At 38.4% G+C, this 26,183-nt stretch overlaps 1 protein-coding gene across 9 annotated transcripts in view; it reads left to right on the top strand.

Annotated features, from left to right (window-relative positions):
* Positions 1-26,183, top strand: part of RASAL2 (RAS protein activator like 2) — a 340,956-nt gene that overhangs the window by 284,467 nt on the left and 30,306 nt on the right. For all 9 annotated transcript variants that reach the window (XM_031037591.2, XM_031037592.2, XM_006742003.3 and 6 more), the window contains exons 6-9: positions 16,516-16,669; positions 18,570-18,668; positions 19,211-19,765; positions 21,984-22,128. In XM_031037591.2, the coding sequence (XP_030893451.2) occupies positions 16,516-16,669; positions 18,570-18,668; positions 19,211-19,765; positions 21,984-22,128 (953 nt within the window). The remainder of the gene's footprint in view (positions 1-16,515; positions 16,670-18,569; positions 18,669-19,210; positions 19,766-21,983; positions 22,129-26,183) is intronic.

Here is a 26,183-nt window from a genome sequence, read left to right on the forward strand (position 1 = left end):
TAATATTTCTGGAAACCAAATTTCTTGATATACAGTAACATGTGTGATGGTTAGGTACATTCCAGAAAGCTATGTGCTACAAAGGAATGTAGAGAACTAAAGACATGGCCCCCGACCTCAGGAGAGTCCAGTAAAAGAAGTCAGTGTCCAGGAGAAGATGGTACAGATAGGCTGAGATGACTTCCTGCTGGATATTCAGGAAATATTATTCATAATAGCCAAAAAGTGGTTATGATCCAAATGTCCATCAGCTGATCAATGGATATACAAAACATGATATATCCGTACAGTGCATTACAATTGACCTTTGAACTCAACACAGGGGTTAGGTGTGCTGACCATCCCCTCCCCCGCCACCCCTGCAACAGTCGAAAATCCACATATAACTTTTGACTCCCCAAAAACCTAACTGCTAATAGCCCACTGTTGACCAGAATCCTTACGGGTAACATAAACAGTCAATTAACACATATTTTGTATGTTATATATATTATATCCTGTATTCTTACAGTACAGTTAGCTAGAGAAAAGAAATGTTATTAAGAAGTACTGTTATTAAGAAGATCCTAAAGAGGCGCCTGGGTGGCTCAGTCGTTAGGTGTCTGCCTCCGGCTCAGGTTGTGATCCCAGGGTCCTGGGATCGAGCCCCGCATCGGGCTCCCTGCTCCGCGGGAAGCCTGCTTCTCCCTCTTCCACTCCCCCTGCTTGTGTTCCCTCTCCAGCTGTGTCTCTCTCTGTCAAATAAATAAAATCCTTAAAAACAAAATCCTAAGGAAGAGAAAATATATTTACAGTACTGTACTGTATTTACTGAAAAAGAATCCACTGTAAGTGGACCTGCACAGTTCAAACATGCATTGTTCAAGGCCAAGTGTATTATTCAGCCATAAAAAGGAATGAAGTACTAAAACATGCTACAACATGGATAAATCTTGAAAACTTTATGCTGAGTGAAAAAGACCATCACAAAAGACCATATTTTGTATGATTCCATTTATATGAAATGTCCAGAATAAGCAAATCTATAGAGACAGTAGATTAATGGTTGCCAGAGGCTGGGGATATAAGGTAGGGGGAGTCACGAATGAGGAATGACTGTTAATGGGCATGAGGCTTCTTTTTGGAGCAATGAAAATGTTTTAAGCTTAGATTGTGGTGACAATTGCATTAATCTGAATATACTGAAAACTGTATACTTTAAATGGATAGATTTTATGGTGTGTGAATCATATCTCAACCTCAATAAAAATGTTAAATTAAAAAAAAAACAAGAAACAGCTGGCCAGGAAATACTCTACAATGAAGCTGATTAGTCTATAAGCTCCATTCCAGTGCACAAAACTTCCATCGTGTTTTTTAAGTGCTTTACTATTAAATATAAACAGATAACCAAGAATCTCCAGATATTGGAGGAAAGTCTCTAACATAAAAGAGAGCAAAACAAATAAATAGGAGGGAGAAAAAAACAACCCAGGAGAAACAGAAACACTGCACAGAGCCAAAAACAACTTTAAAGCATAATATTTTCTTTTCTTTTTTATTTTTTTAAGATTTTATTTATTTATTTGACAGAGAGAGACACAGCAAGAGAGGGAACACAAGTGAGGGAGTGGGAGAGGGAGAAGCAGGCTTCCCACTGAGCAGGGAGCCTGATGCGGGGCTCGATCCCAGAACCCCGGGATCATGACCTGAGCTGAAGTCAGACGCTTAATGACTGAGCCACCCATGCGCCCCTAAGGCATAATATTTTCAAAAGATAAGATTGTACATCTATGAAACAGTAACAAGATGATACAAGAAAAGGGACATCAAAGAAACAAGAAAGAGAGCTTAAGAATTAAAAAGTTTATCTTTTAATAAACTTGAGCACTCAGCAGGGAGTCTGCTTGAGATTTTCTCTCTTTCTCTCTCTCTCTGTCCCTCTGCCACTCCCCTGCTTGTGTGTGTGCACTATCACTCTCTCTCAAAAACAAATAAATAAAATCTTTAAAAAAAATAAGTTTTAGGGGCGCCTGGATGGCTCAGTCGTTAGGCGTCTGCCTTCGGCTCAGATCATGATTCCAGGGTCCTGGGATCGAGCCCCGCGTCGGGATCCCTGCTCGGTGGGAAGCCTGCTTCTCCCTCTCCCACTCCCCCTGCTTGTGTTCCCTCTCTCGCTGTGTCTTTCTCTGTCAAATAAATAAAATCTTTAAAAAAAATAAATAAATAAGTTTTAGTACATAAGTACAGATCAAAAAGCTGAAGTCCCCTTCACCCTGCCCATCTTTCCATACACATAACCTCATTAGCTTTTATAGCTCAAGTCAAGTCACTGTCCCAGAAAGTAGAATAGAAATTGAGAAAATCAACCCAGAAGATTCTAGGAAAAGAGAACATAGAAAAACTTCAGAGAGGAAATTGTCAAAGAAACAATACAAGAAAATGTCTCAAAACAAGAAAACATAAATGTCCAGGTTAGAAAGGCCATCAAATTCCCAGCACAGTGAATGAAAAAAGACAAAACACCCCCCCCCACCCCAACACAAACACACACACACACACATCAATTCACATCATCAAGAAATATCAGATCACCGAGACAAAAAAAAAAATCTTAAAAGCTTCTGGAAAGAAAAAAATAGGTTACATACAGAGGAAGAGTGGGAGGATCACATTGTAATTCTCATAGAAATATTGAAAACTGGAAGTTGATGGAGAAATGTCTTTAAAATTCTGAGTGAAAATTATTTTCAACCTAATATTCCTTATACAGGGAAATCCTTGAATGTCAGTCACACTGAGGAGTTTGGATTTTATCATATAAGCAGTGGGGAGCCTTTAAACACTTTTGAGCAAGGAAATGACCTAATCAGAATTGTGCCATGTATAGATTAATCCAGGAATGGAATTTCAAATGACTTGGTGTGCACATACTAAGTTTGGGAAACCAGTTAGCAAAGAGCTATTGTAGGAAATAATGAAGGCTATAAGGAGGATAGTGACACTGGGAATGAAGAGGCAGAGTCAAGATAGGAGGAACATTTTAGAGGTGAAATCAATAGGATGTCACAAAGTCATCATAGTTCCAAAGCCATCTAATCAGATAAAAGCCAGTAAAGTGATTTCCTAGAATCAATATTGGCAACATTTTCAAATTAAAGCCATGTCATGTGGAAGGGTGTTGGGACAGGAGAAGACTGATATTTATACCTTTCATTCAAATGCATTTTTAAAAGGTTTAAAAAATGAGGAAATGCTAAAGAACAGTGGTCATACTACATTATCAGACATTCCAAGGTTCCAACTGTCTGCCGGGTGGCCAACCTTGCCTGGAAACGCTACTTAAATTTACTGGTCTTGGGGGCGCCTGGGTGGCTCAGTCGTTAAGCGTCTGCCTTCGGCTCAGGTCATGATCCCAGGGTCCTGGGATCGAGTCCCGCATCGGGCTCTCTGCTCGGCAGGAAGCCTGCTTCTCGCTCTCCCACTCCCCCTGCTTGTGTTCCTGCTCTCGCTATCTCTCTCTCAAATAAATAAATAAAATCTTTAAAAAAAAAAAAAATTTACTGGTCTTGAAGTAAAGATAAACACATGGAGTAGAATTTTCTTAACCTCTTCACACATCCCTCAAATAAAAACCTTCACAGTGATGTCCTCAATTCTGAGGCCCACTAACAAAGCATGGTTTTAAAGCAGTTGGCTTGTTCATTGTCAGGAGATACCTAAAAGTTAAGTGTGGTGTTCATTTGTAGGGAGAATTTTGGGACAATATACTGAGCTTCTTGAGTTTCTCCTAATTAGAACTAATTTTTTAACTAACTTTGAATTTATATGCTCACAAGAAATTGTAAAAATAGTATGTAGAGTCTTGTAAACCCCTCCCCCAACTCCCCCCAATAGCTATATCTTATAACTGTACTGTAATATAAAAACCAGATAATTGATCTTGGTACAGTACTATTAATTGGACTACAGACTTTACTCAGTTTTCGCCAATTTTCATATGCTCTGCATAGTTCTATGCAATTTCATCCTATGTATAGATTTGTGTAATCACCACCACAATCAAGATATAGAATTGTTCCATTACCAGAAAAGAACTCCTTCTGCCCCTTCACAGTCCTACCCGCCTCCCCACAACCATCCCTGTCCTCTAGCAACCACTAATTTGTTTTCCATCTCTATAGTTTTGCTATTTCAAGAATGTTATATAAATGGAATCATATAGCATATAACCAATTAAGATTGCCCTTTTTTCAGTGCATAGGATGCCCTTGAAAACCACCCAAGTTGTTGCATCTATCAATAGTTTGCTCCTTGTTATTGCTGAGTAGTATTCCACTGTATGGATGTACCAGAGTTTGTGAAATCATTCACCCACTGAAGAACATTTGGGTACACATGAAGAAAAGTTGCATATGCATAAGTTTTCACTTCCCTGGTGTAAATGCATGTGAGTGTAGTTGCTGGGTAGGATGGCACGCACATGTTTAGGTATACAAGAAACTGCCATATTCTTTTCCAGAGTATCCGTAACCATTTTACATTCCCACCAGCTATGTTTACAGTGGTTTTTTTTTTAAAGATTTTATTTATTTATTTGAGACAGAATGAGAGAGAGAGAGAGCTCATGAGAGGGGGGAGGGTCAGAGGGAGAAGCAGGCTCCCCGCCGAGCAGGGAGCCCGATGTGGGACTCGATCCCGGGACTCCAGGATCATGACCTGAGCCGAAGGCAGTCGCTTAACCGACTGAGCCACCCAGGCGCCCCTACAGTGTTTTTTATGTCCCAAGAGATAGTCACCTATGCTGTCTTCTAGAAGTTTTATGATTTTTAGCTTTTGTATTTAGGTTGCCAATCCATTTATTTAATCTTGTGTTGGCTTTAAATAAAAGATCTTGACTCAGAACTTACTGGCGTTCAGTCCAAGATATCAAAACTAAGAACTTGTCCCAGCCAAGCCAGTTACAGGGAGTCTGCCTTCCTTTGGAGAGGGAAATATTGTAAACTACTTACTTCTCTCCTGATCTGCTCTTCCCTTCCAGCTTACTAACCATGGTTTTAGAAGTTGCCAGAAGGTCCTGGGCAAGAGAAGACAGAAAGGAGGAAAAAGGGGATAAGAAAGTTCTAGTCTATCTTAGCCTTCCATAATGCTGTCTGAGCCTGGCCGATGTTTAAAGCTTACTGTTCCCTCATGGGGTACTTTGGGAAATTCTTCACAAATGTCTCATCTCTGAGGAGCTCGCATCTATGGTTTCATTGAGGTTAGTGGGTATATGTCTATCCCAGGTGTTCACTAGCAACTCCTTTCACAATTTCTGGGGAGGAATTCTTGTTCTTCTGGTCTCTTTACCCTTCTAGTCCTTTGGTCCACAGGAAATATCCACAATTCCTCTGCCCTGACAAACCTCTAGGAGTGCAGGCTAATCTAAAAGCGTCAACCCTCTTAGGTTCTGCCACCAACAGCTAATCATTTATCATCTAGATTTTCCAGATAGAATCAAACTTCACCCTATATGCATCATCTAGCCATTTCCCTGGTGGGAGGCAGGGAGATGAGCCTCGCAGCTTTCTCCAAAAATTGTCTCTCACAAAATCCTTTCCCTTCTCTACACTCTGACCACTTTTTTTTTTTTTAAGATTTTATTTATTTATTTGAGAGAGAGAGAGAGCACACAGCTGGGGGTGGGGCAGAGAGAGGGAAACCAGACTCTCCTTTGAGCAGGGAGCCCGACGAGGGGCTTGATCATGACCTGAGCTGAAGGCAGATGCTTACCTTACTAAGCCACCCAGGCACCCCTCTGACCACTTTTTATAGTCTTGTTCTGAGAGGTTCAAGGTAATAGAACTGGCTCCAGAACATTTCCTTTGTAAATTCTACAGTTTGTCTAGTCCTTGACTTCAGTATACAAATTTGTTTTCTCTTAATGTCTCAATTGAAACTTCAATTTTGATATCTCATCAGATATGCATATAATACTTTTATTAATCCGTGGTCTTTAGCAAAACATACAAAGTGCAACATGGCCCTGTCCCTACCTAACTCTCAGCATTGTCTCCTACCACTCTATGACAAGTCTTTTACTTACCACACTGTTTTGTATTTCTTTGCTTTTGATCTTGCTGCCCTCTCTATCCCAAATACCATTTCCTATTCTTACCCCTTGTCCTTTGTCATAATTTATAACATTCTAACTCATACTCATGCCACCCAAATCAGGAGTCCAGTGCCTTTGGACTTCTTTGCCTTGTTCTTCCCATCCATCATCCTAAACTAATGGCCAAACTTATGGGACTTTTATAGGGCTACTTTCTACTGAATTTATCTTTTCACGTTTCTGCTTACTGCAGCAGATTGGAAGCTCCTCAAGAGTACAGACAGCCTTTGTATCCTCATCCCCTCGTACAATGCCTGTCCTATTAAGGAACTTAATGTTTGTTAGCCTGAAACAGAAGACTGCAAATGAATTCTAGATAATAAAGAATAATATTTTTTAATATGGTATACTTGGATAGAAGGACAGTTTCTCAGAAATTATTGAATTTCAGGTTATTAATTAATCAATACAGTCTGGCTGTGGATTATAGTTTCTCTTATCAGTGTTTACTGCTGTAGGCCAATTAAGGATCCCATAGTTTTATGAACTAAAATCCAATCCAGTTGTATCATGATAGCATTTTATAATTCATTAGAATGCTTTATCTTAATAGAAAAGTTGTTTATGTGCATTTATTCCTTCTGTCTTCATATTGTTCCAACAAAGAATATTTTGAAGAATAACTGTCTTGATCTCAACCAAATGAATACTTCACATAAAATAAACTCATACATGTCATATCACTGTGAAAAAGCCCCATGTCTGCAATGGTAGCCCCATTTGTGCTGTAGTTTATGAGATGTTTGTGAAATCATATGTTATAACATTTGGTTCTCACAGTAACTGTGTGAGGTATAGGAAGAGAAATCATTATCCACATTTTACAAATGAGGTAACTATGGTTCAGAAAGAATAAATTATTTGTTCCACATCACATATAGCTAGCGAGTGGTTGGAGGTGACATAAATATATACTTTTGGCTCCGAGTCGAGTACCTTTTCCATTATACTCTCTGTTGCATGTGTTGATAGGAATCCTGACTTGCAGAGGAAATGATTGAGAAGGAAAAGTGAAAGGTAAAAATCACACATATAGACATACACACAAACATACTCAAAACAACAGCTCTTAATAAGAGTAGACTAGAATACAGTGATGATGAATGTGCCAATTTGTGGCCATGATATTTCCACAATTTGTTGAAATAAAAAGCTGACTCCCTTTTGTACTCCTTTCATCTCTCCTCCCCCTAAATCCAAATATATTGGGTGAAAAAATAAAAGCACTAAAAGAAAATATAGTAGCTGGATTTCTTATGATCTTGGAATGGAAGAATCCTTTCTAAGCGTAAACTGGGGGAAGTAACTATGCATATGACAGGAAAAGTACTAATTTATTTAACATACGAAGAACATTTACATATCAGTTAAGTTCAACAATTAGAAAAAAGATTTAAGAACATGAAATAGCAGCTTGTAACTCACAGAAAAGGTAACTGAGATTGCCAATAAACATATTAAAATGTCTCAACCTCATAAAGAAATGCATAAGAAAGCAATAATGGAATAACATTTTTCACCAATTATCCTGGCAAAAGTTTTTCAAGTTCAGCCATATCCGGTTTTGGTGATAGCATATAGAAACATGCTGGTAGGAGTTTAAATTGATGCCATGTTTTGTGTAGGTTAATTTAGCAGTATCAAAATTTTAGATGTATGTACTCCTTGATCTAGCAGTTTCACATCTAGAAATTTAACCTATAAATCATGCACATGTGCATAAAGATATGTATACTAAGATACTTTTTGAAACTGGGTGGTGATCACAGAAGAACAAAAGAAAGAAAAGAAAAGAGGAAAAAACTGAGATGGTCCTCAGGGACTGGTTGAACCACTATAGGTCCACACAAGGGAATACTATATGGTTATTAAAAAGAGGCGAATCATATCTATATGTTCCAATATGGACAGAAGTCCAAAATACACTCTAAAGGAAAAAAAGTATGGTAGAATTCCATTTGTGTGTGAATACGTATATACGTGTGTGTGTGTGAAATGTATGTGTATATATTTGGTTGTCTGTGTGTAAAAGGAGGGGTCACATTGTTAATGGTATTTTCTCCAGGAGATTGAGGAAAGTACCTATATTTACTTATATTCTTCACCTTCTATCCTTCTGGGCTTTTGGAATTTATTACCCATGAGTGTTTATTTCTTCATTGTTTAAGGGGAAGAAAGTGATTAATTAGGAAAAAAAAAAACTCTTCAAGCCCATTTCCATCTCATGTCTCCCTTAGCTATTTTCCAGTTACCACCTCTTCACTGTCAGACTCCATGAGTTAGTCTCCACTTTCTCACATCCGATTCATTATCTCTGCCCACTGCAATCTCATCTTTGTCCTTATTGCTTCACTAAAATTACTCTTACCAAAGTCTCAATTATCTCTCAGTCCGTATATCCAGTAGCTACTATTAATATTTTAACACACTGATCTGCAGTAATGGACAGTCCACGCTTCTTGAGAGCTCTCTTCCCTGGGCTTTTATGATACTCCAGTCTTCTAATTTTCCTTTGGTCTTTTAACTTCTACAGTCTCTTTTGTCAGTTTTATAGATTTAGATGTTAGCATTCCTTGGGTTATTTTCTTAGGACCTTTTCTTGATCTGCATGTTGTCCTGCAGTAGTCATAGTGTCAGTCTAGTCAGGCTGATATAACAATACCATAGACTAAGTAGCTTATAATAAACAGAAATTTATTTCTCACAGTTCCAGAGGCTGAGAAGTTCAAGATCAAGCCTTGGGCAGATTTGGTGTCTGGTCCGGACCTGCTTTCTGATTCAAAAGTCCCACCTTTTCACTGTGTCCTCACATGGGGGGAATGAGCAGTGGATCTCTCCTGGTTCTATTTTATAAGGGTACAAATCTCATTCATGAGGGCTCCACCCTCATTATGTAATCACCTCCCATAGGTCACCCCTCCAAATACTATCACCTTAGAGTTTAGCATTTCAACATAAATGGAGGGGGGGGACACAAACATTCAGTCTACAGCAAACATCTACCCAGAAAAACCTCAAACTTACCTTGTATGTAACTTGATTTCGTTTCCACCCTCACCTCAACAAGTGTTGCCTTTCATTCCCCATCTCTGTAAAGGACATCACCATCTTTCTGCCCAGGGGCTCATCCTTGGCTCTACCCTCTCCCTGATGGCTCCAACATTCCATCATTAAGACCTACTGACCTTCTAATTCTCTCTCAAATCCATCCACTTCTTTCCACTTCTGCTAATCTGTAGTACATGATCTTGACTGAGGTTACTGCCATAATCTGTGAACTTAGTCTCTAGGTGTTCCATTTTTTCTCTCCCTCTCCATGTGCCCCTCTTTTCTCCACACCTTAGCCAAAGTACTCCTACTGAGGCACATCTGATTATGTTGTTCCCCCTCCACCACCCAAAACTTTTCTATGTCCATCCACAGGCCTTTGATCAAATTGAAGCACCCACATTACTACAAGTCCCATCATGGTAGCTCTTAAGCCTCAGTATTCCCCACCCCTCTTGTCTCAGCCCCTGTGTTCACCCACACTGCACCAGAGCCACAGTGCTGAATTCTCGTCCATTCCTCAAACACCCCAGACTTGTATACTTTCATTACAGGCCTTCTCTCAGGCTAGCCATTCCCTCTAGAACTGCACCTCCATGTCTGCATGGAGCTAAGTTGAGGTCATAGGTTCACATTATTTTTTCTTCCAAGAAAGTTTCTCTGAATCCCCAGTTAAGATCCAGCGCCCCTGCTAAATGCTCACAGAGCCTCTTTCGCATCCTTTTTCATAGGTCTTATCACATTGTATTGTAATGGATAACTAGATTGTAAACTGTGTGTGAGTACAAGGACCATGCCTTTCTTCTTCACTTTTGTATTCCTTGCATCTACCTCTAGTATAGTGCCTGACATATAATGTGCACCAAGTAATTGTTGGATGGATAGAGGGGGTCATACATACATATTCAACCAAAGGAGAAAGTAATGGGAAAGCAAATAGTCATGAGTTTAAGAATGAGTAAAAAGTAAATGTCACTGAATTCCACCAGTTTTTCCCCATTTATATTCCTTTCACCCATATTTAATTTATGGCAATAATGAGACTAAAAGTCTAACCTAATTTGGGGAAAGAGAAAAGTTATTAGTTTTTCCAGTCACTCTTTAATAAGTATGTTAGTTGAGTTTTTGTGAGTATGGTTTGGTTTAGTTGGTTTTGTTTGTTTCAAATTTTATTTAAATTCCAGCTAGTTAATATACAGTGTAATATTAGTTTCAGGTGTAGAATTGAGTGAACCATCACTTAAATACAACATCCAGTGCTCATCCCAACAAGTGCCCTCCTTAACGCCGATCGCCTGTTTAGCCCATCCCCTGCCCACCTCCCCTCCGGCAACCCTTGGTTGGTTTGTTTGTTTTTTTTTTTAAAGATTTTATTTATTCATTTGAAACAGAGAGAGAGCGAGAGCATGAGCAGGGGAGAGGCAGAGGGCGAGGGAGAAGCAGGCTCCTCGCCGAGTCAGGAGCCAGACGTGGGGCTCGATCCTGGGACCCTGGGATCATGACCCGAGCCGAAGGCAGATGCTTAACCATCTGAGCCACCCAGGCGCCCCAACCCTCAGTTCGTTGTCTGTAGTTAAGAGTCTGTTTTATGGTTTGCCTTCCTCTCTTTTTTACCCCCCTACATTCATCTATTTCATTTCTTAAATTCCATATATGACTAAAATCATATGGTATTTTTCTTTCTCTGAATTATTTCACTTAGCATAATACTCCCTAGTTCTGTCCACATTGTTGCAAGATTTTTTTTTTTTTACGGCTCAGTAATATTCCATTGTATATATACACCACAACTTCTTTATCCGTTTATTAGTCAATGGACATTTGGGCTCTTTCCATAATTTGGCTATTGTTGATAATGCTGCTATAAATGGGGGTGTATGTATCCCTTCACATCAGTATTTTTGTATCCTTTGGGCAAATACCTAATAGTGCTATTGCTGGATCATCGGCTAGTTCTATTTTCAACTTTTTGAGGCACCTCCATACTGTTTTCCAGAGTGGCTGCACCAGCTTGCATTCCCACCAACAGTGTAAGAAGGTTCCCTTTTCTCCACATCATTTCATGGGTATTAAAAATTCAGTATAGTTGTGTTTAATTTAATAGGCACTGGTAGATCTTATTCCATTTGCAATTTAAGGACAAAAAAAAGTAATAGGTATATTACAGTATGGTACAGTTTCTGGGTTTTTTTTTTTGGTTTGGTTTGGGTTTTTTTTTGTTTTTTGGTACAGTTTCTGTAAAGGGATTGTTCCTAATGTCTGTCATATTGGAGGTTAGATGAGTTTTCTGCCCTCCTAAACATGTTTAATATTTATGATCTTGTCTTTCTTTGGTGTCTTCCTTCATTGCATGTATACATGTATATGTACCAAAATAGGTTGAATGTCATTTTTGTCTATGATGATAAATTTCCTTACCATGAGTTTGTTTGTTTTAAGTGACAGCTCAGGCTGACAAATATCCTTTTTTGCCATTAGCAATTGGGCTCATTAGACCATCCTGTCTAGAGGCTGAGAGTAGGGAAAGGGAAGATCAGCAATATATGTCATGTTTCCATAAATAGCTTTCTGTGTGAGTGGTTGTGTGGTATATTTTTTAAAGCTAACATAAAAATCAGTGAGTAATTTAAGCAGGAGGGACTGGCTTTAACTGCAGCAGATAAACCAGTACAGCTAGGATCCTCAGGGAGGACATTCTTCTGAGTCCACAGTAGAATTCTGGTAAATGAGTTCTAATTTCTTCTTTGTTGTTGTTTTTTAGTCCAAGGGAGGAATCTTTAAAATTATAGTACAGGGAAAGATCTGCTTTTTCAATAGATCTACCATGTCGAAAAACAATAAAATGTAGGGTGCACGTAAAGCCACATTTTTCCCAAAGTGAGATCTCAGATGCAATTTTTAAAAACTTATTGGACCCTATGCATATTTATTGGTAGAGTATTAGGATACTGAATCTCATTAGTTACTACCTGGGAAATTCTCAAACAAGGTAAAGTGCCTTGGGAATACATACTGGTGAATATAAGCATAGATTGCTGCACCCACCTTATGGCTGAGCTGTTTCTTCAAGAATTCAGTGAAGCAATCTGGAATCATAACTGCCAAGCCCAGCAGAAATTCACCTGCGCTGGCGTGCAGGATTTTGTGTGGCAATAAGCATTTTTAATTAAAAGTTTCCCGGATGATTTGGAACTGAATCTGTAAACACGTGGCGGATTGAGCTAACACATCCAAGCACCATTGGCACTTTGGGGGAAATATGGCTTTTAAAAAAATTGAATGGTTATGCTGAGGAAAATCCAGCTGTGTTTTACTTAACATCACACTAATCAGAGTTCTTTGACTCCTTTTTTTTTTTTTCTATCTATCCAATGGTGTGTGTATTGGCTCCTCATCCCCCAACCCTTCACTTTTTTCTTTTAAGACTGATTTTAAGATAGGGATGTGGGTTAAAGCAACGGAATACTTATTACTGTAGTGAGTAATTGAAGGCTTCTCTTGTCTTGTAGTTTATCTCTTAAATAGGTCAGAAGCAACAGGTAATCTTCATCAGCAAAGCAATTAGATTGTTAACCCTTACCTATCACATTGCTAGAGGCCTTGGAGTTTACATAGCAATCAAGGTTGTTTGCTCACCTTAAAACAAAAATGTAAAGAATATGGTGTTCCTTAACTGAAAGTAAAATTGCTTCTGGAAAGCAGTTTCCCAGTTAAACCAAGAAATAATTATATTGGAGCCCTGAATTATTCTTACATAGTGTTTGGGATGATGGGAGTTGGGGGTAGAAGTGCAGGTGGTGGGAAGAGAACCGTGGCTAGTCGTCAAGGGATTCGCAAGGTTCACTTTTCAAGGCTGGGTTCCTTGATGAAGGCCATTGTCAGACTGGACTGGGAAAAATGGCTTTAAACTCAAATTATTCTCTCAATAAATCCACGTTCTGCTTTACATTAGAGAAGTACCTGCAGTGGCATACAGGGCTGTTAAAACTCTCTACTTAGAAGATCTAAGAAAAATCCATTCACATGAAGGTACAGGAGGAGGTAAACATGATTTAGAGGGGACTTGAGTTACTAATGCTATTACATAGAAATATTTACCCAGATAATACCTTCCCCCAACCTCAAGCCATTCCCAGGCTGCTTGATCTTCCTGTTTACTGTAATCCTGCTTCTCTGGGAATTACTTCTGTCTTCCCGGAGACTTTCTTCCCAAAGAGGTAGGGCTTGCTTATTTATTCAGTAGTAATGTTGAACATCCTAGTGACTTTGGTGTTCAGTTCATGGGTGTGAGGGTGTACATGTGTGTATACACACGTACATATGTGCTGAACAGTAGGAGGTTCTGAACTACATATTAATAATTGCAATTTCAATACCGAGGAGAAGTTTTGAATTCTAATTCCAGATGTCTTGGTTGTAATATCTGTTGATGGCTGCATTTGGAAGTTAGACGTGAGTATCGAATTGAAATGAAATTTGTTCAGCATTGGAAATACAGTGAATAAGAATTTTATCCAATTTTCTCTTTTAAAAAAATTGTGTAATCCAGATAAGTTAATATAAAATAATATCTAGGGACACTAAACTAGGGTAAACACTGCAAAAGAAATAGAACAGATGTGAGAGAAAGATTGTTCTTGCAAGTGGGATGTAGCAAATACCTTCTAGTGGAGGGCAGGGAATCACGGAGGAGGCGAGCCAAAGCTCAGATTTGTCCCCGAGTTAAGAGATTCTCCTCCACCCGCAGAGTTGCCTCTGTTTTTTTCCTACAGCCTTTGACTTTGAGAAACTCTGAGTGGAAATGAGTAGGGACGTTGCCATTCCTTCCTTCCTGTCTTAAAATGGTCACATTCGCAGAGCATGCTCCCGAGTCCTTCATACGATAGCTTCTCCCTGCTGCCTCCCAGCCCTGCTCTCCTTCTAGGTGGAGCACCATGGCAACAGGCCCAGCCTAGAGCCCAGAACCTTGTTTGTGTTACCTGAGGGGCTGGCTGGATGCAGCCTGAGGAAGAGAAGAAGGAATATTACCTATCCTGCTGCCTCTTTGGAAGATGCCTTCATGTTGCCTTGTTTGGGTTTCTGTTCGACTTCTATTGGAGACTTGAAATTACACCTGGAAAACATTTATCCAAAGATGTTATCAGTCACCGGAGGCAGCAGGGAAAGTCTGTTCTGTTGGTTCTTGTCTCCTAAGCAGAGAGTTGTTGTCTGAGGTAGCGCAGAAAGTGCCTCACGACACCGGGACATGCGGCTCCGCTATGGTTTGGGGTTGCGCTGCTGGGTGGCTGTACAATTGCTTCATGTAGGTAGGCGTTTGTTCTGGTGAAAACAAAATTAATTTCTGTTTTGAGAATGTTTTCCTTGAGAATTTTCAAAATAAAAGTAAGCCCTTTGTCAGACCTGCTTCGATTTCAAATAGGCCTTCATCTTTCCTATTGGGAGGCTCCTTCCCAGAGCACGAGCAGCTTTCCTTAGCTCTTGCTGGGAAAAAGGGGCTGCAATGATTGTTTTATATGTGTTTTAAAAACGTTGCAGTACCCTGTTCGCTCCACTGGCTCCCTGTGAAACATACTGAGAAAGGTTATATGGTAATTATATGAAAGTAAAATTTGTTGTAGCCTTTAGTTAGAGTTGCGGTGCTGTGTTTGCAGTATATAACATGTCATTGTCTTGTCCAAGAGGACAAAGGGAAAGAAATGTCACCTTGTTATATTTTCATGTACAAAACATTCGGTGGCATTTGTCCCTTTCGTACATGCTTTGTATTATCCATGGGAAATACACATATTGGCTTTTTGACCTTAGAAAGGCTGCTGAGTATCAGAACACATGTTTTTCAGTGTAAACATTAAATGGTAGTTGCTTTTCATGTGTGTGGAAAGAAGAATGGATGCAACGTCTTACTGCTTGAGGTGTTTCTTACTGTATGGAGCTTGATGAAACAGTGTGAGAATGGAAACAAAAGGCAAAGAGCTGCCTTTAGTGCTCGCTTCCTGTATCTCATTGCTTTATAATTTAACCAAAAGCCACTCTGATATTAATGTTAACGTAGTCGTTTCAAGGAAATAAGTGAAGCTCCTTATTTAATGTGTTTTCCAAAAACGTCTTTACACAGGCATTTCTTTTTATCCCTATTCCTGGGTAGTTCTACTCGAAACATATATCTATTTAACTCTGGGTATTTTAGTCAATAAATTCTGTAATTACTGAGTAAAACTGCTTGGCTATCCAGTTCTGGATCCAAGAATATTTTACTTGATATCATTTGACTTTGTTAATTCTTCCCAAGCTGGAAGGCAGCGAGGGGCCAGCTCCTGTCATGCAGGAGTCATTCCCAACATTCTTTTTTAAACAAACCATAAGAGACTCTTAATCTCAGGAAACAAACTGAGGGTTGCTGGAGTGGTGGGGGGTGGGAGGGAGGGGGTGGCTGGGTGATGGACACTGGGGAGGGTATGTGCTATGGTGAGTGCTGTGAATTGTGTAAGACTGATGAATCACAGACTTGTACCTCTGAAACAATACATTATATGTTAATTAAAAATTAAAAAAAAAATTTTATAAACAACTGAGAAACAGAATCGGTCAGGATGCCTGAATGTTGTTGACAAAGATTTGTTCTTCCAGATGAGAGTTTGAACATTTCCTTTGAGGGTGGGAGGTTTCTTCGGGCGTTTTATTCTTTATTCATGTTTGTACAGTAAAGCATGGATATGACCAAATGCTTGCCAGAAAAGAATTCCGCATTGAGATGGAAATCAGATCTTTTGAAAGGCAGGGTCTTGTGCTGAAAAGTTTGGCTTTGACTCTGTGTGTGAGTGTGTTTATTCTGCCAAAGCAGAAAGAAACAGAATGAGGGTTCAGCCACTACTATTTTGTGAAGGAGAGAAAAGGTTCAAGCTATAACGTGAAAAAAAGAAGGAAAGAAATAAAACATGTCTTTTGGTAATACCTTTGCATGAAAAAAGAATATATAAGCTACCTTGAATAGTATGTATTTCTTCATCTTCAAGATAGGAATGAGGATAAAAACAATGTCCGTAGTGGAGCTTTTTGAACTCCCTTGAGACTGGTAAAGTTATAATATGTTTTTGTGTTGTACTGAAAAAAAAAAGTGTGTATATGTGTGTACACACACAAATACATGTGTGGTTTATATGTGCCATGTGACTATGGCTACTATTATTATTATTATGGATTAACTATTAATTTGCTCCTTATTTACTTTTCCCTTAGGAATTTATACATTTGTTGTTAGCTTCCAGTGCATTAGTCCTTCATTTTCTTGTAGGCCAAGTAGTTACACTGTCTAAAATATCTTTTTCTACTTTTAGGGCTCGTGGTTTGCCTAAACTAAAAGAGTCACGTTCCCATGAGTCCTTGCTGAGCCCTTGCAGTGCAGTGGAATGTCTGGATCTTGGCAGAGGAGAGCCTGTATCAGTGAAACCTCTCCATAGTAGCGTCCTTGGACAAGACTTCTGCTTTGAGGTAAAAAGTATAGAAAGAAGGAAGAGAGGTTAAACACCAAACATTTTCTATTCAGTAATTTTATGATTTCATTATTACGGTATTGATGATTTGATCGTCTTAAGTGACTTTCAGTTGCTGAAAATTGCCTACTTATAGGAAAATGTTGGAAATCTATTAATCTAATTATATTGGTCATTAAAGTTATTGATGATGGCTTCTCAATCCTTTTGGCCTAGTCTGCTTTCAAAATAAATGGGTTCTTATTATATTCTCGGCAGAGGTCACAAGCCTAACAATAACTTAACTGAGTTGGTATTTTAATTTTTTCATTTTTTTTCTTTTTTAACATTTTTTATTCTTTTATTTATTTTTTTATTATGCTCAATAATTTTTTAGTTTTGATAAAGATATCACCCACTGTGTTATCTTTCTCCTGAAAACCTAAGCCCCCAATTTTAATGATTCTTTGAGAAGATTAACCCAAAACCATAATTTTTCTAACTACAACCTGGGCAGTTCAAGATCTGAGGCTGTGTCTTATTTATTTTTGTAATCCCCTGCACACAGCCCGGTCCCTGGCACATTGCAGGTACCTAATTTCTTGAATGAATAAATTGCTCTTCACCAATAAATTATGACCATCACTTTTTATAAGGTAATTTCTCCCTCCCAAACTAAATATACGCAATTGACCATTTGTAATTTAAAGTGTAAAACTACATATAAATACACACACACATACGTATACATACATATATATTATATTACATACATATATGTATGTATGTATGATTGTTAGGGTTAAGATTTAATTAATTAACATGAACTTACTAAGTGACTAATACGAATCCTGTGATAGATCGTGTAGGAGTTGAAAGGTGTTTGACCCCTGTTCTTATGCATCTACCCTGTCCAACAGAAATATAATGCTAGCCAAATATGTAATCGAAAATCAAAAATTTTATTAAACCCAAATATCATCATTTTAACAGGTAACTAATATAAAATTATCAATGAGATTTTTTTATTTTTATTTATTTATTTTTTTAAGCTAAGTCTTCAAAAGCTGATGTCTATTTGACGTTTACAACACATCTCGTTTTGGACTAGCTGCATTTCAGGTGTTCACTAGCCACATGTGGCTAGTAGCTACCATACTGAACAGTACACATAATCTGATCTGATTCACTAGGTTGTAACCATAGATTGAGTTAATATGTGGGCATACTCGAAGTATTCGAACAGGTCAGTTATTGGTGTTCTTTTTTACAAAAGTCACGTGGATTTTCCCTATTTGTGGAGCTCAGTTCAACAGGCTGTGTACCAGGCCCAGTGTTAAGGTGCTAAGTATATAAAGAGCATAGTTCATTTTTAAAGGACAACGATAATAGTGGTCAGTAACTGGAAATGAACAAGCCAGTTTCCTAGTGGAGGAGAAATGGGTTCCAAAACATTAATTCAGTACTGCTAATTCTTCTCACTTTCATGGAGTACCCTTTCTGTAATATTACAGCGAAGGCAGTCCCAAGAAATTTGACAAGCTATTTTAGAGGCTCTCTTGCATTTTCAGTTATTATTTTGTTAATTCACTCAGGATTGAGTGTATTTGTTTTCAAGCCTGGAAGGTTTTTAATTTTTGATCTTTCCGAACCAAAGGCCAGTTTTAGTTTCCTGACCTGAATTCTCAATGGTTTTTGTTCTCCTACCCGGAAATGAGTGCGGATGCTCCCTACGTGAGAGAACAAAAAGTAGATGCAGATGTAGAATAGAGATATCACAGAACTACCAAATATCATTTCCATTTTGTGTGTTATGATTTGGGTTCATAGCATATTCCTAACTCATAAATGATAGAATTACAAAAATAGAGCCCCCAAACCCTGTTTCCTTTTCCTTATCTCTAATCTTTATGTTGAAGGTTACGTACTTAAGTGGAAGTAAATGCTTCAGCTGTAACTCTGCTTCAGAGAGAGATAAGTGGATGGAAAACCTTCGTAGGACAGTTCAGCCAAATAAGGTAACAGTGGCTTTGAGTGTCTAAGAAACGTCTAACTCTGTAAGCAGTAAGTTGATAGAAAATAAATGCGGCAATCACACCTTAATTTTTATTTATGTGTTATGCCACTTTACACTCAAAATAATCTTATTGCAGATATTTTTGTGATTTTACTGGTGTGGGTAAGAAGACTCAGAAGTTACATCGTGTGCCCAGGTCGGAAGCTGGTGCATGACAGAAGTGGGACTAGAACACTAGTTTCTTAACTACTTATCTCTTCTTTTATTTGCATAAACTGGGCCAGTTGCTACTAGACTGGCTATATTAGAACTTACATTACAGGATGATATTTTTTTTAACCCAAGTAAATTGAGTGTATGAGGCTAAGATTCTAATATCTTCTTATTTAGAGCTTGCTATTATCCTGAACAAAGGGAAAGCAATCCCTTTCATTATTTAATGACTACCCTTAATAAAGTGCCTGGCCAGTATCACCTTTAAAAGGAAAATGTTGTTTTTCTGGGACTTCAGCTTTCCAACTCTACTTTGTTGCTTTTTTATAGGACAATTGCAGACGAGCTGAAAATGTTCTTCGTTTATGGATCATTGAAGCCAAGGACCTTGCCCCTAAAAAGAAATATTTCTGTGAACTGTGCCTTGATGATACCCTCTTTGCTCGTACAACCAGCAAGACCAAAGCAGATAATATTTTCTGGGGTGAACATTTTGAATTCTACAGCCTTCCACCTCTTCATAGCATCACAGTTCACATTTATAAAGATGTGGAAAAAAAGAAGAAAAAAGACAAGAATAATTATGTAGGGCTAGTCAACATTCCCACTGCCAGTGTGACTGGTCGTCAATTTGTAGAAAAGTGGTATCCAGTGAGTACCCCTACACCCAACAAAGGAAAGACAGGAGGACCTTCTATTCGGATTAAATCACGTTTCCAAACTATCACCATTCTGCCTATGGAGCAATACAAAGAATTTGCAGAATTTGTCACCAGCAACTACACCATGCTGTGTTCTGTCCTTGAACCAGTAATTAGTGTGAGAAATAAGGAGGAGTTGGCCTGTGCCTTAGTGCACATTCTTCAGAGTACTGGCAGAGCCAAGGTAAGTGGAAAAGGAGGGCTGCATTAGCCAAAATCTCTTCCCTACCTTTTATGAAGAAGCATATATACTATGTTTCATGTATAGATCCAGATTGGAGAAGTATGCTTTGCTATTGGTTAAAAAAAAAAAAAATTAAGAAGGAAGTCTAGTAGTAGTAGTAGTAGATCCAGGGATTGGGGATTATAAAACAAGGAAGTAACATGGAGAAACGAGCAGATATTTATTTAAAGTCCATTTGCATGAAACATAGATACCAGGGAGAGCTCTTTATTGTCTGACAAAAGAAATGGTACCATTGGTGTGCTAATCCCACAGTGTGTTCAAGATTAGTTCCAGAGTGTGCTGAATGATGGTTATACTCCTTGCTATACTTTAAGTTAAGATTAACTGATGACTCTATTCCCTAGTTGCAGAAGGAGGTATTCCAGAAGCCCGGTAGGCATCAACAAGAGTCTTCATGGAATTAAAATACCAAGGGATATTGATTAGTAGCTGTTTCATGTTAATCTTAACCTCATTTCATCCTGGATAGAAGTAAAAATTCAGGAAGATGGAAAAAGAGAAATATGCTAATTATATGAAGAAAACCAACCAACTGATAGTCTTTGATCAGCCTAAACTATGATAATTACCATCTCTGTGAGGCATATTCGCTAGGCTGAGTCTTCATTATATTGTATGCAAATGGATCACGGTAAAATTGTATTTTAGATCTAGAGTTCACAGTTAGAATAATTTATTTAGAACCAAACAATAAAAGTAAGTGCTTTTAAGATTTCATGATACAAATCAGAATAATATATCAGTATATTCAATCTACAGTCCCTTATCTAAATATATATCATATGTATATGATATTTTTTAAACAACTTTATTGAGGTACAGTTTATGTACAATACACCCATTTTAAGTGGAAAGTGCAATGAGTTTTGACATATTATGCACCCATGGAAACCACAACAGTCAAGATACAGAATGTTACCATCACCCCCATAAGTTTCCTCCTGTTCCTTAGCACATGAATTGTAATAGTGATTCCTACATTTGTAACTCTTACTTTGTTGAACTGCCACAGAGTAAATCCCCTTAATGTTCAAAATGCTTAATTTTCAAGTAAAAGTAAATCAACATATTTTCTTTGTTTTTGGTTTTGGAGACTTTGAAATATCCAATGAATATATAACATTCCACATATGATGTTACTGCGTTTAAACTAAAGAATAATAAACATTGAATTTTACATCAAGTTAATCTTTAAGACTATTGAGAAATGAACCATCTATTCCTTAAGGGCTTTATTTCTCCTTACGCCTTTTTTCTGGATAGATGGGTGGATTGATGGATGGATGGATGGATGGAGATACATAGATGGATAGATAGACAGACAGATAGACAGATAATTAGCCTAGAAAATGAGTTCAAGTGTTAAGTTTAAGAAATTCCACGTTAACACCATGGACCAATTTATAACTATTATATATTGAACATCTAATATGTACCAGAAACTGTTAAATGCTGAAGATCTGGAAATGACTAAAAATAGACACTGTCTTTGGCCTCATGGGGTTTACAGTCTTCTGGGGGAAAACAGATAATAATTAAGTACTTACAGAAATAAATGTGTGATTACAGTGAGAAATGCAGAGGGGGAAAAATATATGGCACTATGAGAGTGGGGAATAGGAGACCTGACTGATGCTGGTTCAGAGAAGGCTTCACTGAAGAAATGAGGTACAAATGAGGATCCAAAGGATTTGAGGAATTAACTCCATGACAGTGAGGGCAGGAGCGAGGGTAGGAGTGAAGCAGAACAGCATTTGCAGAAGCTTTGTGGTAAATAGACGGCATCATGTGTTAGAAAGGGCTTGGTGTTATTCGAGGGCCTAAAGAGAAGCCCCTTGCAGCTGGAATGGAATGCAGAGAGAATGGTATACGAGGAGGCTGGGAAGGTGGACAGAAACCAGAAAATACAGGGACTCGTGGGCCGCATGCAGAAGTATGGTCTTTATCAAAAGTGCAATGGAAAACCTTTGGAGGAATTTTAAACTTCGGGTTGGGGTGATTAAGCTTTTATCCTGATTGACTTTTTTCTTTCAAATGAATCAGGCAGCTTTAGTTTTAAAGCAGCATTCCCAGGATGTCCGATATTTCCTCAGTTTCTTGCAATGTGTATTACTTATTCATTTGCTTTGTGCCTCATTGAACATTTTTCTACCAGGATTTTCTCACCGACTTGGTGATGTCTGAGGTGGATCGCTGTGGAGAGCATGACGTCTTGATCTTCAGAGAGAACACCATTGCCACCAAATCCATTGAGGAATACCTTAAGTTGGTGGGACAACAGTATCTTCATGACGCATTGGGTATGGAGAAGAAACGCATTTTTTTTTTGCCTTTTGATTTTGTTATTTCACCCTCGTAGGACAAACAAATTGAGCTCAAATTCAGCATGTTACTTAGTTCTAGCTGACGAGAGTGTTAAAGTTTGACTTTCAGCTGTAAGTCTCTCTAGTACTCACAAGTAGTACTGCTTTATTACACGTTGATTTATTCCAATATGTACGGAAAGAGAAAGCTCATCAGCATATGCAGCTACCCCCAGGACCCTCAAGTTCTTGACACTAAGATACACAATATGAGTGGATGTCACTACTAGATCTGAGGGTACCTGTTTCCCCCAAAGTGTTGATTATTTATGTTATGATATAAATATATTACTGAAATCTTGAAAATGTTAACATTTGTTATCATGCATCAAAAGGTAAAAAAACTCTTGCCAGTTCCCACAACTCCCAATTTCTGCCTTCAAGATCTCTAGAATTTTTAATAATTACTACATTTTGCCCAATCAGTAGTTCTTTTTTTCTTTTTTTTTAAGATTTTATTTATTTATTTGACAGAGACACAGCGAGAGGGGGACCACAAGCAGGGGGAGTGGGAGAAGGAGAAGCAGGCTTCCCACAGAGCAGGGAGCCTGATGCGGGGCTCGATCCCAGGACCCTGGGATCATGACCTGAGCTGAAGGCAGATGCTTAAGTGACTGAGCCACCCAGGCGCCCCTACCAATCAGTAGTTCTTGCTGACTAGACCACTTACCTGGAATTTCAGATCTGGTCATGAAATTCAGGCATTAAAACCACTAGAGTAAGGCACTGTGCTGGGTGACATACATCATGATAAAGGAGACACGAGTTTCTTGAAGAACATAGTCATTTCTTTTATCTTCATATCCCTAGTACTTCCCACAGAATGTGGAGCAGCACCATCGTATGGAAACATAATGTGAGTGATTTAAATTTCCTAGTCGTCACAGAATGAAAAGGGTAAAGAGAAATAGGTAAACTTAGTTTTAATAACATTATAGTTAACCCAGTATATCCAAATGTTATTTAGCAGGTTATCAATATAAAAATTATTAGTGAGGCATAATACTTTTTTTCATACTAACTCTTTAAAATTTGGTGTGTATTTTGCATTTGTTACACATTCCAATTTGCGCTAGCACATTTCAAGTGCTCAGTAGTCACATGTGACGGTCAAGAGTAGACAGTAAGTTATGTTGAATGAATGGAGAGATTTTTGCCCTCAAGGAGTTTATAAGATAGGGAGATGAGAAAGATAAGGATATCCCTATAACCAAAAAGAGAGAGACGGAGATCCTGTGCTTTTCCAGAGAATTAAAGAAATTAATTCTAGCTGATGGAATTATGAAATTTCCCATGTAAGATACATAAATAGTGTGTGTGTAGCTTGAAGAGTAGAAAGGTTATATAAAAACAGATATTGGACAAGGGAAATAGCAGGAATTGGCAGAGGGGAAAGAACCACACAGACAAAAAGGCATAAAGGTATGAGAGAACCAGGCATGTATGAAATAAAATTAATTAGCTGAAAAATGAAATAAGTCAACAAGAACAAAAAAGATTAGAAAACAATTAGAACCAATTTGTTGAGAGCCTTGAGTGCTGGGCTGAGGAGTTTAGATTTTACAGTAATCACTGGTGAGCCACTGTAAGTTTTAGGCAGGGTATTTTCAAGAGAATTAGTTTAACAAAATGATTAAAATGTGTTGGTGAAGAAAGCGACTGAAAAGAGATACCAGTTAAGAAGTCATTGTAAGAAGGAAGGCAGGAAATCAGGAACCTCTGAATGATGTGATCACCAAGAATAAGAGGAAAGGGGGATCTGAGAAATATTAAAGAAGTTGAGCTGAGGGGACATGGCAACTTGTCAATTTGTGAGAATGGGCCGGGGTAGGAGTTGGAGACCAGCTATTACAATGAATGTTGGGCCTTGAGTTACTAGAAGGATAATGAGATTCTCGACAGAAATAAAGAACACAGAAGCAGTAGACTTGAGAGATGGAAAGTGATATTTCCACTTCATGGGTATTCAGTTTGAAGTTCTAGTAGGAAATCCCAGGGGTTCTAGGTGAGAAATCCCAAGACATCTGTCTAGATGTCTCTTGGAAATTTAGGACTAAGTTACCCATGTGGAGGGATAAATGAAGCTACAGATCTTCCAGTGCACCTAGGTTTATGATATAGATGGAAGGAAGAAGAGGAATCAGGGAAGTGATCACAAAGAGAAAGGACGTGTGCACACATGCAGGCAAAGCAAGAAAATACTGACTCTTAGACACCAAAAGAGAAGAAAGCATCAATAGAGTCAGAGATTGAGGAAAGCAGAGGTTAAAAAAAAAATGGCTATCACATTTGGCAACTTAAAGATGACTAGTGGGGCACCTGGGTGGCTCAGATGGTTAAGCATCTGCCTTCGGCTCAGGTCATGATCCCAGAGTCCTGGGATCAAGTCCCACATCGGGCTCCCTGCTCAGTGCAGAGCCTGCTTCTCCCTCTCCCTCTGTCATTCCCTCCGCTTGTACTCTCTGGCTCTGTCTATCTCTCTGTCAAATAAATAAATAAAATCTTTAAAAAAAATAAAGATCACTAGTGGTGGCTGGGACTGCTATCAGGAGGACTGGGACCAGGTTGTACGGGGTAAAATATGAATGACTGTTCAAGAAATAGGCCCACTGTGTTTACATGAAGTGGGCTCAGTGTAGTAGCGATTAATTCCTACTCTGTAGAATTAAATTTCTTCTCTTCTTGCTTCCTAGCTTCATAGTCTTTTCTCTAAGTCATGTGCTTTAGTTTAAGATCTAATGGGAATTAGTAAGAATAGTGAAAATGGATTTTCATTGATATTGGGAAAGGTACAGAGAGGTTCATAGTCTCACCAAAAGGGCTTATTACAGTCATATCCTAAAGTATATCTCATGGCTTGCTTTAATGATTTGTATTGCCTTATAAAAGGCAATGATGAAGCATCTCAAACCATAGTCTCCATTCTGTGGACCTAGGGATAAATATGTGTTGACTACCTACTTCTTAAAAATCAAAATCTATATTCTGCCATTCAGTGTACTAATAAACAGGATTTCCAAATAAATAATTTCCAAAGTGAAAAGTAGATGCAAGTGCTTTGATAGAACAGAGAATAATTAAATAGCTGATGGGCTATATGAGACATGAAAATTCAGTGAGCATGAGAAGAAACTCAGATAACCTCACACAGATCTCTATGATCAGATTCATAACCCAAGAGCAAGGACCAAGGTAGTGAAAATGGCTACAAGAGCATAAACAAAATTAATTGGTAAGATGCTTCAGGATGGAGATTTTACTGTCTTCTTCCCGCTTAACTTCCCACATTTCTAGTTAGCCTTAAGATCTAGATGCTCAGTGGCTGTTTTTTCTCCTATATTTTACTTTTGTGACAAAAACTCTCTTTTGAAAACAACTTACAGAGTGTGTCTTGGAGCCAGTGTAAATTCAGACTTATTTGATATGGTTTGAGATAGTAATGTGATTTTTCAAATAGTAACCCTGAAGAACTGCACAATTTTCAGTTACCTGAGAAGAATTCAATTATTTTCATATGAAACTGTAATTACTGTGGCAGGAGCCTCTAATACTACAATTGAGGAAGGTTTTATAATAATTATTATATAAAGAGCCTTCACAGTGAAGTCTCAGTAAACCAAAAAATTAATAAGGACAGCTGAGCACTCAGAATAATTAAAGTTTAATTATATTTCATACACTTTGGGCAAAAAAATAAATGCCGTTTCCAGGCTGCCTGAAGAATTCTGAGAGAAAATTTAGTTAAAAGTTGCCAGTTTGGGCACCTGGGTGGCTCAGTCGGTTATGCATCTGCCTTCCACTCAGGTCATGATACCCAGGGTCCTGGGATTGAGCCCCACATTGGGCTCTCTGCTCTGTGGGAAGCCTGCTTCTCCCTCTCCCACTCCCCCTGCTTGTATTCCCTCTCTCGCTGTGTCTCTGTCAAATAAGTAGATAAAAATATTTTAAAAAAAGAAAGAAAGAAAGTACAGGTCCTCTCTGCTAGATCCTAG

The sequence above is a fragment of the Leptonychotes weddellii genome, chromosome 6 (genome assembly GCF_054177405.1).
Source record: "Leptonychotes weddellii isolate Sample4059 chromosome 6, ASM5417740v2, whole genome shotgun sequence".
NCBI classification, from domain to species: domain Eukaryota; kingdom Metazoa; phylum Chordata; class Mammalia; order Carnivora; family Phocidae; genus Leptonychotes; species Leptonychotes weddellii.